The sequence below is a fragment of the Lonchura striata genome, chromosome 8 (genome assembly GCF_050655825.1).
Source record: "Lonchura striata isolate lonStrDom1 chromosome 8, ASM5065582v1, whole genome shotgun sequence".
NCBI classification, from domain to species: Eukaryota; Metazoa; Chordata; class Aves; order Passeriformes; family Estrildidae; genus Lonchura; species Lonchura striata.
The window spans coordinates 9,394,717-9,413,258 of NC_140710.1; the positions used below are offsets into that span (position 1 = coordinate 9,394,717).

The 18,542-nt window shown below is 38.6% G+C and overlaps 1 protein-coding gene across 19 annotated transcripts in view; it reads right to left on the reverse strand.

The window, feature by feature from the left end:
• Positions 1 to 18,542, reverse strand: part of MAST2 (microtubule associated serine/threonine kinase 2) — a 203,705-nt gene that overhangs the window by 62,666 nt on the left and 122,497 nt on the right. For all 19 annotated transcript variants that reach the window (XM_085585688.1, XM_085585687.1, XM_085585686.1 and 16 more), the window contains one exon: positions 2,795 to 2,886. In XM_085585688.1, the coding sequence (XP_085441814.1) occupies positions 2,795 to 2,886 (92 nt within the window). The remainder of the gene's footprint in view (positions 1 to 2,794; positions 2,887 to 18,542) is intronic.

Genomic DNA, 18,542 nt, shown 5'->3' on the forward strand with positions numbered 1-18,542 from the left:
AGAATTTAGAATAAAGGCAAAATTTTCAAACTTGCATCCATAAAACTGGCCACTACAAGTTTGGGAGACTGAACCAACAGAGCAACTTCCTCATGAGCTGTTGCTCTTTATGCCCAAGTACCAGCTCGTTCTGGAAAATGCTGTTTCATACAGTTTGAAAAGGGAACTAGCACACTTCAATGCTCTTGATTCAGAAGTGATTTCATGGAAGGGTTCAAAATGTTTGGATGTACTTCTTTCTCAAATGCTGAGAGCTCTTTAAGTAATACTTCTCTTCTAAATTTTCTAGGATATGAAGTTGTCTGGCATCTTGTTGGGATGCTGTTTGAGACAGGAAATCCCTCTGCCTGGATCAGTGCTCATGAGGAGTTAGGTTTGCCTGACAGAGAGACAACTCTCCTAGATCTCACCCACTGAGTTTTACAACACGTACAGAAGAGTAACTCCTGATATTACTGCTGTTTATTTATATTTGTGTAGATAGTGTATTCATTTTAGTATTTCAGGAATTTATTCTAGTGTGGTGTTTGAACAGAAAGATTTTAGAAAGCCTCCCTGGTTTCTCTGCATGCTTGCTGTTCCTTTGATTTGTAGGAGAGGCTCAGAATGGGCATTAAGAAGAAAAAACAAAAGTTCAAGACAAAAGAGGCCGGAGAAAGGCACCAGCATTTCTTAGTAACTCATCACTGCGTGTGCCTGAACAAACAGACTGACAGATTCTGTTCAAATACTAAACAAATATCACAGCCTGTTCTCAAATTCACTCCTCATCTATGATATTTCTTAAGAAAATATTTGTGACTCTACTCTAAATTTCATCTACTTTTGTCTCTTGAATATTTTTTTTTCCCCCGGGAAGACTGTGGTAGAGAACACAAATTACAATAAATTTATCTTCCTGTGCACTACTGGCTACTCTTGCAGGTAACAAAGGATGTCCTTTTAATTAATAATTTTAAATCCCATATGCAACATCAGGGGGAAAAAAAGGAAATATTTCAAAATTACTGCTAAAGTAAGGTGGCACACCACTGAGTAGTTACTCTTCCTTTCAAAAGACACTCACATACTTCTAATAAATTATAAGCTTGTAAGGCATGAAACAGCATCAAAACCACCAGAAGAAACTTAATTTTTTAAATAGAGGAGGAAAGCAAATCGAAAGAAAATACAATATACATGTTTCTATTATGAATATTTCTGCATTTGTTTTCTGACCAGTGATCATGTCAATATTTTGTTACAATCTCCCAAGCATTTATTTTTCTCAGTTAAATGCTCATAGAGGTAATTTAGAATTTAGTGAAACCAACACATATATGAATTCAAAGCAAAAAGCACAACATAACTAAGTGAAGAATTTCTACCAAGAAAAATGCCTTGTTTAAACTAAATTTTACAAAATTGTCGCTACCATAACCACACACAACAATGGCAAGGGAGTTTGAAGTGGAAGGAGATGGTCCTATACACATTTTTAGCCCTGCATTTTCTTTCAGATTCTGAAGCAGAAAATGGGTTTAACATACCATCTCTAAGATTTTGCTAACATTTTAATTTGAAAATCATGGGTCGTTTTAGAATAACAATGTACTTAAAGCATCTTCCTAGCTTTCCATGACTGGCCTTTTTATAGCATCTCAAGAAAATGTGGCAGATTTTTACAAAAACTTAAGAGTGAATGAGGCTTTTATGGGCATCCCTGAACAGTAACTTCAGCCTCCTTTTTCCTTTCAACAGGCTGGATATCACCTCCCGGGATGCAAAGCTCTGCAAACAAAAGCAGATGGCTCCTTCTAGCTGAGCTACTACCATCAGTTTGCTGTTCTTTCTCAGCATCGCCTCAGTTTCATTCTCCAGAAAGCATTTAGAGAACATACTGCCATGTAGGAGAAAGACAGTCTGATTATAATGAAAACAACATTCCTTGTCTCACACGCAGCAGTGATGTGTTTCCAGAAAGCTCCACTGTGGGTGATGTGCTTCAAACGTTCCAGCTGTCTCCTGCTACTGACTGCTGCCCATCAGGGATGTACCTGGAGCCCAGTCCTCCTCTCTGGCATTTTGAAATAGCAAAACCAAAGTCGTCACACGTCATCTACCTCCCTCAGCAACAAAAACAAGGGAACATGCTGTTCAGGCAAGCTGTTGAATCTCCATGTGTGACCCTTTCTGAAGAATTATTCCTTCTTTTTCTGTTGGAAGAACATCACCACACACTTCACTTCAATGACTAACAAGCCCCTGCCCATGTGCTCTGAAATGAGCATTTCCCAGCTGCTGCCATGGTAAAACTGGGAGCAGTGTAAAAAAGAAATAAAACTCCCAAACACCTCATGTTGCTGTGAGGAGCAGACAGAGACCGTAAGATGGCACACTGCACAGCTGCCAGGCTGCTGGAGGCACACGGAAACAGGCAGGATGCTCCTCCTCATGAGAACTGCAGTTAAATCACTGGCACAAATTAACTATGCTCAGAGACTCAAAACAAGAGATTCACTTAAATGCATTTATCTAATTTTATTTGGCTTTGTTTTCTATCTCAGGCTCTTTTGCAGGATGTAAGAGGATTCAATCCCCCAGGAAGAGTGGAGGACGGATATGGAAGCAAACTAGAAAGTGCAGAACATAAAACATTTATCTTGAAACTATAAGGACCCTCTTACAAGTTAGAGAAGGTGAAAAACCACAGTCAGAGTAATTTCCATAGGGCATAATTTGATGCTGAGTATCAGTATGTTCAAACTCACTGCATTGAGTGACTACTGCTGGTGGAGCAGTCCTCGGGAGTTACCTGTGTGTCCATGAAGAGGAGAATGTGGCCGTGGGAGAGTTGGAGATGTGCTGGATGTTACAATCAAACTCTTCCTGTTGCTTGTCCGACAGCTGAAAGAAAGAAAGATAAACCAACCATTAGGCATGTTCAGATAGACAACAGCACGAGGTAGCTCCTGTAGAATCTCTTCCTGCTGAGGAGGAAGCTCTCAGTCCTTAGGGTAGGATCTTCTCATACTCTTGACCTCAGTAGTGATCCTACAAAGAAGGAAATGTACAGGGAAGAAAGGTACTTTGTCAGCAGCAAGTGTTTCAACACTCTGGAGATAGCCAGTAATTTATTTCTGATTCACAGAATACGTGCAGCTCATGCTTTACAATTCACACAAAAAGCAAAAAAACAATGTAATATAGCCCAGAGTGCTCTGGATCCTCTTACCAATATCCAATGTAGCAAATAAATCTGTTACAATTATTGGCTTGGTTATAAGAAACTAGAGCATATTCCTTAGGGCAGAGTTAAAATTACAAAGTGCAAAGTGTTAGCACAACCCAGCAGATGAGGGGGATTACTAATCAAACTTAAAGCCTGGGATCCAAAAATCGTTGTGAACACATGTGGCAATACCGATGGAAAACTCTGCAAAGAAAGTTTCAGACTCGTCTCTACCACATCAACTCCACTCATTGCCATGCCTTTGTTCCAGCAAGGAAAGTGACACTTATGGGACAGTTCAGATTTATTTTTTCCCTGTTGGGAAAGCTGAGCCAAATGAAGGGAAGGATGTAGTCCTCCATTTGCTTCCCAGCTCGTGACTGCTGGTAGCAAACGTTTGGCTCTAAAGTTGATAAAAGGAAATGCAATGGGTGAGCAAAACTCTTTTAAATGATGGAATCTGTGAAGAAGAGCAGTTAGACAGTTAAATCCCTTTGTGACTGCCACTTCTTCTGCTGTTTAAACAGAAGAAATGAAGTTGCCAGCAAAATCTTACAACTGACCAAGCTACATACATCTCCTCTCTGTACCTCCAGCTTGCTTCCTACATGGCAGAAACATTCCTGCTTACTTCAGCAGTTCCCAAAACAGGCACCTAGAACCCCATTGGTGTTGATAGGGGTGGGAGAACAGCCAGGAACAGGGAAAGCTGAGCAAAGGCTGAGGAAGGAGCTCTCTGGCCCCACTCCAAGGGTGCCCTGTGAAGCTCCACACTGGGATCCCCAGGCACAGGAAAAGCCTCTTTGCTTGCAGACCCCAAATGCTGACATCTGCCAGGTCCTTCGTGCACTGACTGATCTGCTGGAGCTGCCCAACAATAAACACACTTGGGCTGCCAAGAACTACAATTTAATGCAAAAGTATTTTGCTGCCACAGGATACAGTGCATCTGACTATTATTATTTGTAAGCTTATTTTATTGCTGTTCTATAGGAAACTAGAGAACTTGATGCAGAAAAAAACACAACTGAACCGCCAACTATAATAAACAGTAATAAAGTTGAAGCACCATTAACTGCTATTCAGGCTCTTTAGTGTACTTAAAGCATTCCTCAGAATTATCCAACTGATTCCATACAATCTCCATTTACATTCATGTATTATTCAACAACAGTCCATCCAAAAACTGATTGCCATTGTGCACATCTCATGGAAAAACTAACAGCCCGATTTTAAGCTTAAAATCCCAGTTCACAGATATTTTTAACATTAGTTCAGTTACACTATTCCAGTAACTGCTGAAAAAACCCAGAATATTCAATTCCAACATTAATACCAGATAATCATTGTTTACATTAGCACACAATCTTTCTTGAAGCATGAAATTCCTGAGTAGTCTAGTGTAATATATATTATTATGTAAGAAATAAAAAAAAAATCTGGGTATTTTAGTATCAAATATATTGTAAGAATTTAAGGTCTTGCTCAATAAAAACCACTAGTACAGTGAGAAAACAGAGCTCCATTCTCTACAGTTTTATCTCTTTGCTAAAGAGAGTTCTTAAAGCACACTTTACCACAGCAATGTCTGGAGCTGACTATGGAAACTTGGTATATTTAAACCACAGCATAACAGGGGAAGTGAACTGTCCCAAACTCAGAGCTTTTTAACTGCTTGCCTGCATTTTCCCAGTTGAACAGAGTTTTATAAACCCATTTTCTTTGCTGTCTTTGCCAAGATAAGGAGCCAAAACAGAAAGGGTTAAGGGGATGGACAGCAAGCACAGCTGAGACCCTTTAAAATAGGTCAGGTTTACACAAATGTACTCAGAGGAGGGAATGGCTTGGAATGAAAGCCTAGCCCAAGCTGGGAATAAAACATTATTCTCTTTGCACCCTCAGCATTGGATAACTTTTAATTTTCCTGGATCTCTCATCTGAAAAAGAGAAACACCACTTGGGTCTGTTTAGCCATTGCTATGACTTATGTGTGTTGGCAATAAGGCAAAACTTAAACACAGAGACTAAAAATACAACACCCAACTTCTCAAATTCATGTTCTACGCTGAGAAAAATACTTAAGTACAATCACACTCTCTACTGGTGGAAGAGAGCCTTCTGCATACAGAGAAAAAGCTTTTAGCAGATGTAGGAATCCTAGAGGAAATGCAGAACAAGAGTGATGAAGTTCTGGTAGGCACTAAAACAAAAAAGGATGAAGGGAGGACATAACAAGCAGACTTCAGTGGGATGACCTCTGCCCCTACAAGTCACCTTGACAGCATTTGAGCACCTCCTAAAGAATAGCCAAATATGAAGGAAGCAAAGCTGGCTTTAAGCAGGGCTTAGTGCCAAAGAAATTCAAACTAGTCAATTTAACTGCTGGCAATAGCAGTTCCACTGAAGAAAAAATTATTTCCTGGAAGGTTAATTTTAGACAGACAGACAGTGCTGGGTTCAAAAGTGAGCTACCAGGCCAAAGATAATGAGGAGATCATATTGTTAATATTTTAAATTGTATTAAATATTTATTATCATTTGTGAATTCTCAAAACAATACTGTATGCTTTCTTCCTCAAGAATTAATTCAACCTACATAAGAAAACAGGAGTAATAGGAGAAAGCAAAAGGGGAGAAAGTTGGCTATACCTTCCTTTTTAACTAGAAAAAAATCAGTTTTTAACCAGTCCAGAGAGATTGCAAGCATTATTATTTGTTTATAAGCCAAAGTTTTGCTGTTTTCATTAAACACAAGGTGAGTCTTGCCCTGAACCTTCTTTCCTCTCACAATTTGTTATGGGTCTTGTTAACCTTTTTTTTCCCTCAGATCTCACTTCATCATTTCAGAGAGCAAATCCCCTCCAGGTTTTCCAGCTTAGGCAAAACACATTTTTAAAAGCACAGAGTTTCTGTAGGGCCCAGGGCTGTAGGGCTGAGCTCCAGCCCATGCAGAGCTCTGGAGGTGTTGCCCTCCCTTCCCTGGTCAAACACCCACACAGCCAAACCCGAGTCTAGAAACCTGTGAGACCACAGGAGCATCTCGGTTTAATTCTAAAAACATGGATAAAATGGATATCTTACACTGAAACTGCTGAAACAATGCCTTTGCATCACTATGGAAATAGAGCTTTTACTCTGTTCCTGGAGTTAACTTCTCTGCCTGCCCTAAAAATATCATTTGTTACGTGTACTGAAGTGTCCCCAGCGCGTTCCTGAAACTGAACCCTGCGGGACATCGGACAGGTCTGGTAACTGGACACTGCTTTTGGACCCACTGAAATGTCAACCTTGCCCAGAGTTATTTCTGAGCACATTTGGCCTTGTACCTGAGACCTGCACGCAGCCCCAGCTCTTCATCTGCACCCCAACCAGCCTCCTCCTCCTCCTCACCCACGGACAAGCCCAGGGCAAGGCTCGAAAATGAGCACCACAAGTGCACCTTGTTTCATGTGCCTACTCTGAAAAAGTCTGAAAAATAAATCAATTACTCAGTTTCAGCATAAATCGATATCTGAGTCTTTATTTTAGCAATTTACTCAGGGGACATCTTCAACTCACTGAGCAAACTGATTAATGCCCAGGAGGCATCCGTGTAATGAAAGCGAGGGCCACAGAAAAAAACAATGCAAATATAAATAACCAACCACCACTATCAAGCCATTTCATAGCGTTGCTGGTTATTATAAATGAATAATGATAAGGAAGTTTCTCAAAATCCATCTGAATTTATAGGCCTTGACGAATTTATCGTAGCTGAAACTGCTGGAGTATGTAAGTAAACAAGATAACCCTGATTGCATGAGCCTCCTCATTGACTTGGACAAAAATCAACATGAAGAAATAAGATATTCTGAAAAAGTATAGCTTAAATCACATTTTGGTTACTATTCATGAATGCATTTTATTCATATTAGTGATCTGTCATAGAATCACTAAGATTGGAAAATACCTACCAGATCATCATGCCCAACCTTCGACCAAAAATTTTTATTTTAGAATTTTGTAAACTACCTCAGGTTGTCAGAGTGCCAGATTAACTCTTGGACTACCTTCTTTCAAAATAGCATTTCAGAAGCCAAACATCAGACTTGTTCCAGATTTGACACTCCATTTAGTTAACTCAAATCCCTAAGAACTGGGATCCAAAAGCAGAGCAGTCATATCTACTAAAGTTATTTGTGGTTACATATTTTCCTAAAATGTAATATCATGTAACCAAAATTCACCAGATTCTCCTCTGATATTACAGAAGTTTGGTTTCAGTTGATTTGCTTTACAAAGAGTTCTTTATGAGAAACAGACATTTTGGAAATGAAAATAAGTATTTAAAATTTTTATTCACAATGACATAAAATTTACAAAATCCAAAATCTGCATGTCAATGAATGCAGCAGCTGCACAGCAATGTTAACTAGATGTGGAAGTTATCGTCTTAATTATAGTAATTCAAAGATGGAAGCAATTTTGTAAGCTTTAGCACTACCAACAACAGGGATAATTAGTTCTCTAAAATAGATAAGTAAGCATCTGGTTCAACTGATTTCTTTTTTTTTTCCATATTCAAGAATAGTTTAAGAATTATTCATCCTAGAATAACTGGAGAGGAAAAAAGTATTATTATTCATGGTGTAGGTTTGGGGGGTTGCACATTCCTACAATAAACACTTCTTTTGTTTTAAAGAAATACAATTACACACAGTTAAGATACAGAGGATGGAAGCACAAGTCCAACAAGCAACTTCTTAAAGATTGCAAGCAGAGTCTCCACCACAACAGACACAGAACTATCTTCTTCCCAACATCACCTAGGAAAACTGCTTTTTATTTCCTGCCATTAAAGTCCCAGGAGCCAGAAAATATCCTGAATTTGGATTCTTTCCTGGTTATTTTGTCCAGACTAAACAACTAAAGAGCTTTTGTCCAGTGCATCTCTGGACAATGTGTACCTGCCATTCACTCCTTTATAAGATCAATACCTAACTCCCATGATCTTGAGACTGGATTATAGTATTCCTGTTTCTACCATCTTTTTGAAGAACTTCAACTAGGATTTAACTTTGGAATCTAAATAAAATCAACAACGAAAACCAACTGCCTGAGTGCAGGGTCCTCTTCCACAAAAAGTTTTCTACAGTTTAATTACAACAAACACAGAAACAGATGCAAGTTGTTCAGCAAGCCAGGCTCTACACAAATTTGCACTGCCCATTGTTTTGAAGCCCATGAGACAGAATAAACTAGACAAAAAAAGAAGAGCACAGACGAAAAAGATGCAGTCAACTTGTGAAGTGTGGGTTATATTTCTGTACAGGTATCCAAGGAGTGCACAGGAGTCAAACACACCAAGGACATCATTTTCCACAATGCCACCACACCTTTCAGCATGCTACCAAGCTCATTAACCAGCGTGAGAACAGAGTCAAGCAATGCAAGACTTACAAAGCAAGGAGTAAAATGGGTGCAGATGGTTCTTTTGTTTTAAGGAAAATTAACATCTTTGTACTTAGGAATTAACTTATTGCACGAAAGACCATTTTCCTTTCATCTAAACCAAGCTATATGTTAGACAAGCCCTCCTACTTCATTTAGAACTTGAATTGAAGAAGCAGCATCACCACAAGCTAAGAAATTACAAAAGAAAAGGCTGGAATTGCCAGTGAACACCAAATTTATGTCTAATTTGCCTAATGCTTGAGGCTGGTGCCCACCTGCTTACACCAGTCTGTATAGTCCAGACCTTTTGCATTATTAACAACCTAGGAACGACTCTGCAAAGCCAAACAAAATGAGATGTCACAACAGATTACAGTGACTGGTACAGCCATTCTCAACCACATGAATCCACTTTATCCTGAACACATTCCAAGCCCATTTTTGTTTTAGCACAAAACAAAAAACGTAAGAAAAAAAATCTCTGCTTATGGAAGAGAGACCCTAGAATAAATACAGACATTATTTAATGGGCAAAAACATAAAACAAACCTTCTCAAGCACTCCTATCTCCTACTTCAGTTGTGTTATGCATTATACTGCCATGAAGTTACATCACAAAGTGTGAAAGGCTGATTGAATGAAAGCTAAGCATTACTGCATACTTTCATTTCCCATTTCCTCCAAATCTATTATTAAATGCTTCACATAGCATAGCTGTTTTTTAAATAAATCTCTACTTGGCAATTCTCACAGAAGCTGGTTTATCACATTTCTTTTCTCCAAAAAATACAAGCAAACAAATTCCAGAATGAAATGACATAGTGATTTTATATTGTTTCAAATCCTCTAACCGTGGAGCATACCATTACATACAGGTGTGTAATATAACAAACCTGCTCTAGACACTCTCCCCAAAGATGTACCCAGGAAACAAGCAAATAAGCTGAAAATGGAAAGAAAGTTTTTCAGGTTTAATGTAAATGCTACATAAAATAATAATAGAACTCATTTGGTTGCTTTGTAGCACACAACACTATCAGCTCTCTTCATTTCAGAGCATTTTCTTAGTTTAAGAATCAAAAAATGTTACAAATTAGCTCATTACCAGCTACCTGCGGTTCCCAATCTCAGCATGAGGATTAATTACTGATCTAATTTTAAATCTATTTTAACAATACACTATTCTAGAATTAATCTCCAGACTGTCCAGGGAGTTGCCTCTACTGCACAGAACACAGATTTTCACATGGCCAAACAGTAATAACCAGAGTGGCAGCATTCTGAATAAAACTAGGATGTTTGCAATAAAATCAGATTATTTGTACATTTTAAAAATACACGTTCTTAAGGTGCTTTCCTGAGCTCCACTGGAAAGGTTTTGCTCTGTTGGTAAGATTCATCCTCTCCAGCTATGGAGACCAACTCAAGAGTGTCAGGGTTTGTGCTTGCTTGGCAGAATGTTACACTCGTGATGTGCTTTCCTCCCAGCTGGAACTGCATCTCTGCTGTGGCTTTCAGACAAGTGCTGGGCTGTGCTCCCACCCCTGGTGCTTCTGCTTTTTGCACATGAGCCTCACTTACTGTCATCCTCAGCTCTGCAACATCAGCTTTCTTAAGCATCACCCAGCATATTTAACTTGCAAGCAGCTTCCAGCATACCAGAGCACAGAAAATCCTGAACAGAACATGGCACTGCATCTGGAGAAACATGCCAGAAGAGCAGACAACAAAGAGAGCACGCTGTTAGACAATAAACCCACTCCCCTGGTCCTCATCTGCAACCAATTCCACACCATTTCTAGGTAGCTTTTTGTAAAACCACCATCCCTCAATTTTTCAGTTCTACATTCCTTTTGACAGAAAGGCTTTGTAGATATTTTGGATTCAACATAGAAGCTTAAAGGGACCAAAATATCTGACCTTTTAAAAAATACACAAAAAACAGGGTAAGCTGCAACATATACATCACCATGCTTTGCACCACTGACACATCAACACTCTCATCCCTCCTATCTTTCTGACCCAACCATTGCCTGCTGTGAGAATCGTGCCATTTTATCTTATTAGGATTATATTTTGCCTTTCTTCATTTCACAGAATTTGAATATATAAAAAAATATTCATTGAATAGGCAAACAATTCTCAAATTCATCCCCATTTGCAAAGTGTAATAGGTAATGACATAGATGCAGAAAATCAGTGTCAATCTGCTTATCTTACAATGATAATTTAAATTTATACTTTTGCTTCTAAACTTAGAAGGTGAGACTGTGCCTTTCTATTTTCATCACCAAGACCTTCTCCTTCCTAAAGCAATAATGTTTCCCAACTCTTAGCAGCTTCTTACAAAATAAAACCAAAAGAAAATTATCAGCATCAATTTAATAAAATTTGGAAAAAAAAAAACAAAAAAACCACCAAAAAAAACAGGATACTTCTAAAAGCCAGTCCAATGAAGAAGGGTTCATTTCCTCAAGAGGGTAAAACCACTTTTCTATGCAAGTATTAAAGAACATATATACATGTACACACAAACATTCAGCCTCTAAAGGCCTTCAAACAAAAGCACTGAAAACAGTTTATTGCTCATGTTTGCACACACGCAAAGATGGGAGAAAGATTCTCAAAAACTTCTCTTAAAAATAACAGCAAAGCATGAGGGAGTCTGATAATAGTCCAGTGGACATATTAGGAAGATATCTGGGCTTAATAAACCTGTAGTCTCAGTAGGCAGCCTACAAAACTTTTGACATTTGTCTAGGACTAAGCTTAGACAGGAAAATGCCATGCTCTGCCTGCCTGGACTCCACCAGGGCTGAGCAGAGCAGTTCCCTACCAGAGCAAGACAAAGGTGAGATGTATTTGCCAATGTGATGCTTTTAATTCAAAACAGATTCAGAGAGAGAATATGGATGGCTCAGGTTGTTCCCTTCAGCTTCAGAAGGGAAAATGCTGCTTGGGACTTTTCTAATCAATGTACTCACTGAATGGCAGAGAGGGAAGAGAGGCTACTGAGATAAGAGCTGTCTTATCAAAGAAGGAGGCACACAAAGAAGGAGCTGTGGACATTGAAAATGCTCAGTGTAGGCACTAAAACTGGTGTAAATTCATGTAGAGAGATACACAGCCATGTTGAAATAAAGCATTCAGTTTATGTGGTCCTTACTCATTTACACAGACAGGTCTGTCAATAAACCACTCTCCTGGATAAAAACAACACACTTAAAAAGACATGAAAAAATTATTTACAAAAACGCATTAGATATCTATACTGCAGTGTTTATCAGATCAAATAAGCTGACTACTAAAATGATAAGAAAATACACCTGTAGAAGGCATTTCATGTTAATGGAGCGACAAAATCACAAAGGGTAGGAGAAGAGGGGGAGGCCCTGAGTGCAGATCCTGCCCTGGCACACAGACCAGCCCTCAGATCTGCAAGCAAGGGGAAGTTTCTGGACAAATCAAGCCTGATTACATGTTAAACTTCATTCTTTTGTGTAAAGCCTACTTGCTGAGCCAAATGTTCATTATCCAACAGCCATCAATTTTTCATAGAAGGATGGCTTTTTTCGTTTAATAATGATACAAATGTGTACTACAAATAGATACACACACACAGAGAGTTTTGAAATTTTAGAGGACTGGAGCTGGAACAACCATTCACAAAACTCAGCAGAAGAAAAACACAAACATTAGAAGTCACAAGCTGACAGCTAAAGCTTGGACCAGCAGTACATCCAAAGGTTGAAGCAGCTCACCACTGCCAAGAAAGGGTACTTGTTTTAAGGGCTATTCTACTTAAGAAGGCTGAAAAGTAAAATCAAAATCAATTCCAGTTACAGTAAGATGGTAGAGAGCAGTAGATATAAATATATGAATGTATAAAAAATAAATCGATGGTAGCAGTGATAACAAAAAGAAATAAAAGACTGAAAAAACGAAAACCTAGTAAAATCAGAGCCGTAATTTACACAGTTGTTCAAAAAGTAGATATTTAATAAATGTAACTCATGTAAAATTGGATCACAATGCAAGCAAAGACACTGCTAAAAGCTTTTTGAATGTTTTATATACTTATTCATAACCAAAGGAACTAAGAACATCTGAGTATTATTTTTACAAATGGTGTCTAACAAACTTCAGCAGAAACTCACAAGTACAGGAAAACACAGCCCAAATTTTCTCTGAGACAAAGTGGGGAAAGATAGGGCTGTTAAATAGCATTAGCCTATTTCTGTGTAAAAGATTGTTGTAAAATTCATTTCTGGGAGCCATGTATTGTGAAATCCCAGCATTCCTGCTGCCCCAGTTCTGTTCTGCATGGCCAGCAGGAAAACAAATGAGACCCATGAAAATTGTAGAACGTTCACAAATGAAGACACAGAGGAAGACAAATGCAAACACTTAGAGAAAGTCAGGTATTCAAATTCCATAGCAATCATGCTTAATTTAAATTAGGTCTGCTAATTGTAACATCCTAATTTACCATGCAATCAAGACTGGAAAAAAATTACAGGACAGGAAAACGCACGATATACTGGAAATAAGTAATTTCAAATGCCACCAAGCATTTGAAGCGATCCAAGCAATCCAAGCTCGCTTCCTCAGAGAACAAAGATTCAGAGCAAGACTGTTCTCATGTGTGCCTGCAGGAGATTTTTTACCTCACATCACTGTGAGCCCCTCCTCTGGCACATGCTCACTGCCAGTGTCGCATGATACCAGAAGAAACTCCTTCAACATCAAACAGAAAACGTCAAGTGACGTTTACGTCTTCTGTTAATTCTGAAGGAGTTTAAATTATGTGCTTAGTGCTACGTAAACACAGCAGGCAGCAATGAATATATGGGGAGACATCATACTGATATATAACATTTGCTTAGATTTTCAATATACGACTAAGTTTTGTCCTCATGTGATACATGACAGTTGAGGCATTTTTGTGGAAAGATAGTGATTGATTAAGCTAACAATCTCAAAACACATCCAACTTACTGCACAGCATTGCCTAAAGTGATAGACAAAAGAGATTGGTATCAGGTGGCTTGGATTTCATATCTCGCACATGGTCTCTCCTGCACAGGACTTGTAAGCATTCTCCTCCTGAATCCCAGTTCTCTGGACCCTTCCACCTTCAGCTGACACATAAAAAAAAAAAAAAAAAAAACACAAAAAAACCCCACCAAAAAAAAAACTAAAAAAAAAAAACCCACACAAAAAAAAACCAAAAAAAAAAAAAAAAAAAAAAAAAAACCAAAACCAAAACAAACAAAAAAACTGGAATAACCTATGATATTTCACTACAGAAGTATGTTTCATTTTATCAGCAAATTACTCAAAAGAACACCTAGGTATTAATCTGTAGTCCTCAAAATAACAGGGAAAAAAAAAAGATAATTTGGCTATGAGTGGAGAAAAACTATTCAAGGATTATCTGATAATTAGCTACAAATGTAGAAACAAATAACTTCAAAGGTGTTTTCCTTAATGATTTGAAAAGGTATTTACTTGCTGAATAAAGCAACTAAAATAGTGGCCAATCCAAAGTGTTGACCACCCAGCTAACAACTAATTTTTCTCCAGGTAGGTGTCTGGTGATAGAAGATGACATGCCAAACAATGCACCTCTCACTTCCTTGTAAAAAATACATTTTTCTCTAAGGTGTACAGCTCCTTGTAAGGTCAACATCCAGCTGCCAGTAAAATAACAGGAATCCCAAGTGCACCACAGAATGTCTCTTAGCTTGCTCCTGACCACAACACCTGTCCAAAGAACAGGGGGCTGCAAAGGGTCACATCACGGCAGGAGTTCCTCACATCCAGATACATCTCTAAGTCCATCCCAGAGCTTCAGGCTGGTGAGCACTCAGATTTAAAATGTGCTTGTCAGAGACAAAAACAGTCAAAATAAGCAGATGCACAGACTCTGTAAGGATTCCAACACCCAAATGTGTCGACTTCAATTAAACACAAGAACTGCACATTTCCAGGCCAATCATGTGCCCGTGTGTACTGTCTTCCTTTCCACAGTAGAACTGACCTGAGTGTCCTCTCTAAAGTTCAGGATCTCCCTTTTCCTCACACCTCTCCTCAAACCAGTCTCTTACCCCAGTATTTCATTTAGTTCACTTAAAACACCAGTGAGAAATTATTTTATACTCAGCAGTCTCACTCGGGTGAAGGATCCAAATAATTCATGAAATTGTCTGCAATTTGTGTGTTGCTTCATTTCCTCCCCACAAAGGTTTTTACTTGAAAAACTGGTTTGTCCTGGGCAATAGCCAAATGTTCATACAAGAGTTTCGATCTGAACAAAAAGCTTTCAAGGCTCAAAACTTCAGTATTAACCCTCTAAGACTCTTTCTCTGGGTTTTAGTCAAGCAGGGAAACAGCCAAGAGTATTCAAAATAAACATAAAATATTATTTACATAGAATCCCACATAAACTAGATTCCCACTAAAACACAAACAGTCCAGGTGGATTGCCTGAATCATTACAAATGTTTGGGGGTTTTAGGAGGACCTACCTTCTTTCCATTCATTGGACCAGCCTCCTCCATTGCATTTAAGCAGTGCAAATATCCTGAAATGGAGAGCATATTGGAAGCTCCCCAAAACTCATCCATTAGTGAGCAAAATATCCATTACATTTCCATGCAATCCAACAGACTATTGTCATGAAGAGATTTTCAGAAGATAAAGTGCAGATTTTTTCTTCCCTAAGCAGTGCTTTTGTCCTAAGGCCATACTGAAATACCTAGTAGCAGTAATTTGAATGAAATTTCCTGTCCAATTATGAGTGTCAGATGGTCATTTAATATGCTGAGTTAGGGGAAAAAAAAATGAGCTAAGTATTACCAAAAGCATCAGATCTCCAGGTCTTTCCCATCCTTTCCAACATAAGGGAAATATTTCTTATGTTATTCATTTAAGCAAGGAAATGTGTGGCGAGACAGCTGTCACTTTAAAGTTAATTATAGTATAGACTCACATTTTTAATGCTAGCTTTATGTTACCACAAAAAACTAAGTATTCTGCTAGCATCAAACTAATTGTTTTTCTTCAAAGTGACAATGTATATATGGAGGAGGTGGCATCCTTCTGACACACAGCTTTTAATGTCAATCCAGATGAATCAGCATAAAAAAGACACTGAATACATTTGGGGGGCTATGTATGGACTCGCTGTCTAACGTGGTCCTGTTATGGCAACTGAAAAGTTACCAGAAAAACACCAATGCATCAGAAAGCACCATTTAGGTTCTTGGCCACCTGATTATTTCCATTCACCCATTTACATCCCAGTGAAAGATGGTTTCTCTTACTGTTTGTGACTATTTCAATAATGAATAGCATTTTTCTTAGTTACCAAGAACTGATTGTAATGAAATACAGTAATTTCCACAGAATCACTGATCTTAGAGGTGTTTTGCTACTAAAAGATTGCTTTACACTTCATAAGCAGTTAAATCTTGTGATTTTAACAAATTACTGAATCACAAAAGCCCTTTCATTGAAAGGAGAAGAGGAAAGAGAATTAAAGCATCAATGGCAATTGTGGATACAAATCCAAGATGTCTTTCCTCATAGAAATCCACGTTTTTCATCCTCCAGAATTATCTTTCAAGTTGCTTCAACATACAAATCTCCCATCTTAACTTTGCAAAGAAAAAGTCACTAAACAAAAGTGAAATCATTAAAACCCACAGTCACAGCCTGTCCTATCCAGAGAGGATTAAAATGAAAAAAATTAGGAAAAAATTAGAAATCAGCATTCTAAGTTAGTTTTACAAGACCAACAAACATTCATTTGCACAATTATAAAGTGCTGTTAATATCAAATCACAAGAGTATATTCAAGATACACCCAAAGTGTAAAGAAAAAAAAGGACTTAAATGCAGAGATATTTAATTTAAATACGTCAGAATTATGCTTTATCTTTGCATAATCCAATTTCAATAGTCAATGCCTCAGTAGAGCTGATATCAGAATACCAGCCCCACATGCCCTTTGAACCGAAGAGTTCTCATATTTCTCCTATAGTTTAAACTCATAAATATTTATACAGAACCAGTTTGACAGGTAAATGTGATTTATGTTTATGCCACCCCTCCCATGAGAAACTTATGTATTTACAGTTTGCTCTTGACTTTCTCTATCCTTCCGGGAATAGGCTGGAGAAGAAACAAGGCAGCCACTCTGCCCGGAGCAGCAGATGGTTCACTTTTCCAGAGCCATTAGTTGCGGAGAGAATCCCACCAGCTGCACAGGAGAGCTCATTTCCACAAAATGCACTGAGGAGAAAGAGGAGTCCTTCCCATTTGCCTCCTAATGTAGGAGAAGCCATATGGGAGTCAAGTCCTCTAGGATTTTTAGTACATATCAGAAGCCATTATAGAGAAAAGTGCCATAGCTCAGTAGTCAGAATACCACAAGTAACCCTTTCTTGCAATGTGAAACCAAATTAAAACTGAGAGAAAACCAAGGCGGAGAAGCCCTGAATTAAGAGTACACAGGCTATCACTAATGCAACAGGACTGTACAGAAGTTTTACAAACAGAGCAGAGGAAAATTGGATCAAATATTTGTCACAGTAAAAAATTCTCTACTCATAAACATGACCAAGATTGCAAGGTTACAGGAGAAATTTAAATTGAAATCATGATTTTTAAAGGAAGTGCATGAAGCGAACATTGTGCTTTGAAAGGGGGCCAATTAAAACTGAAAAATATTTATTTATTTATTTATTTATTTAGTGATAGAGTACTCCATTCCTAGTGCCCAGATGCCACAATCCTGAGAACATTAGCACACAGAAACACCCAGGTCATGGCATTGCAACACACTCCATGTGCAGTGACCACTCTGGCAGCCCAGATACCCTCAGGAGCAAAGTCATTGCATACATGAACATGGGATTTCAGGATGGATACCCTGGCAAGAATCACATTATTACAGTGATTTATCACAATACTCCTCAGACCAGCCCAACCTGCCCACCCATCTCCCCCAAGACTGCAAGCAAAGAGCTGGCAGGCTGCCAGCCCGTCTCGGCAGAAGGTGATATTCCCAGCAAACTGTCACACATGCTCAAATATTTCATTTCTGAGGCTGGCTGAAGCCTGCAGTTTCCATCCTGTGGTGCAAAATAGGATTTCCACCACATGACTTCGTGCAGCAGCTCTCTGCTCTGAATACTCATAGTGCTGTTTGATCATTTTGAAATACCTAATACTCGTTTATGTGATTAAATCAATAAAATGTCATCTCTTTTCCATTAAGATGCTCAGCGGATTTACAGATCAATCCCTTTCTTTTTGTACTTCGACTACTAACAATAAATGGAATTATAAATTTTGAGTAGGAGTTTTCTGACAAAATATCACACCTGAAACCTTGTTAGTATCTCCCAAATTGTTTCTGACCTTGATGTGTAATTTTAAATTCAAAATGGCACACTAACAAGATACTGAAAAACAAGGATGATTTAATTTTTTTTTTATTATGAGAGACACTGTGGGTGTCTTTGGAAGATTATTATTATTGCTGAACTTTCAAAACTACTACCTTTAGGCACGCTGGACACCATCTGGACTGGAGGAGCTTTAGGAAAGCACAGTTGTGCAAGCAGCAGTGACAGGATGCCCAGGTGTCCTCCCTCACCTGCCCTGAAGCAGCTCCTTCTCCCTGGCTCTCCCAGCGAGCCAGGTCTCGTCACACCAGGCTGCTCCCATCTCACGGGCTGGTGGCCAAGAGCACCTGAAAGCCAAGTCCAACCTACTTCAGCCTGTGGAAATGGAGGCACAGGATAATAATTTGCCTCCCTTTCCTCTCCCCAGCTGAATTCAAGTAATCTGTAAGAAAATACGAAGCTTTGTCTTCGTCACTTGTCAC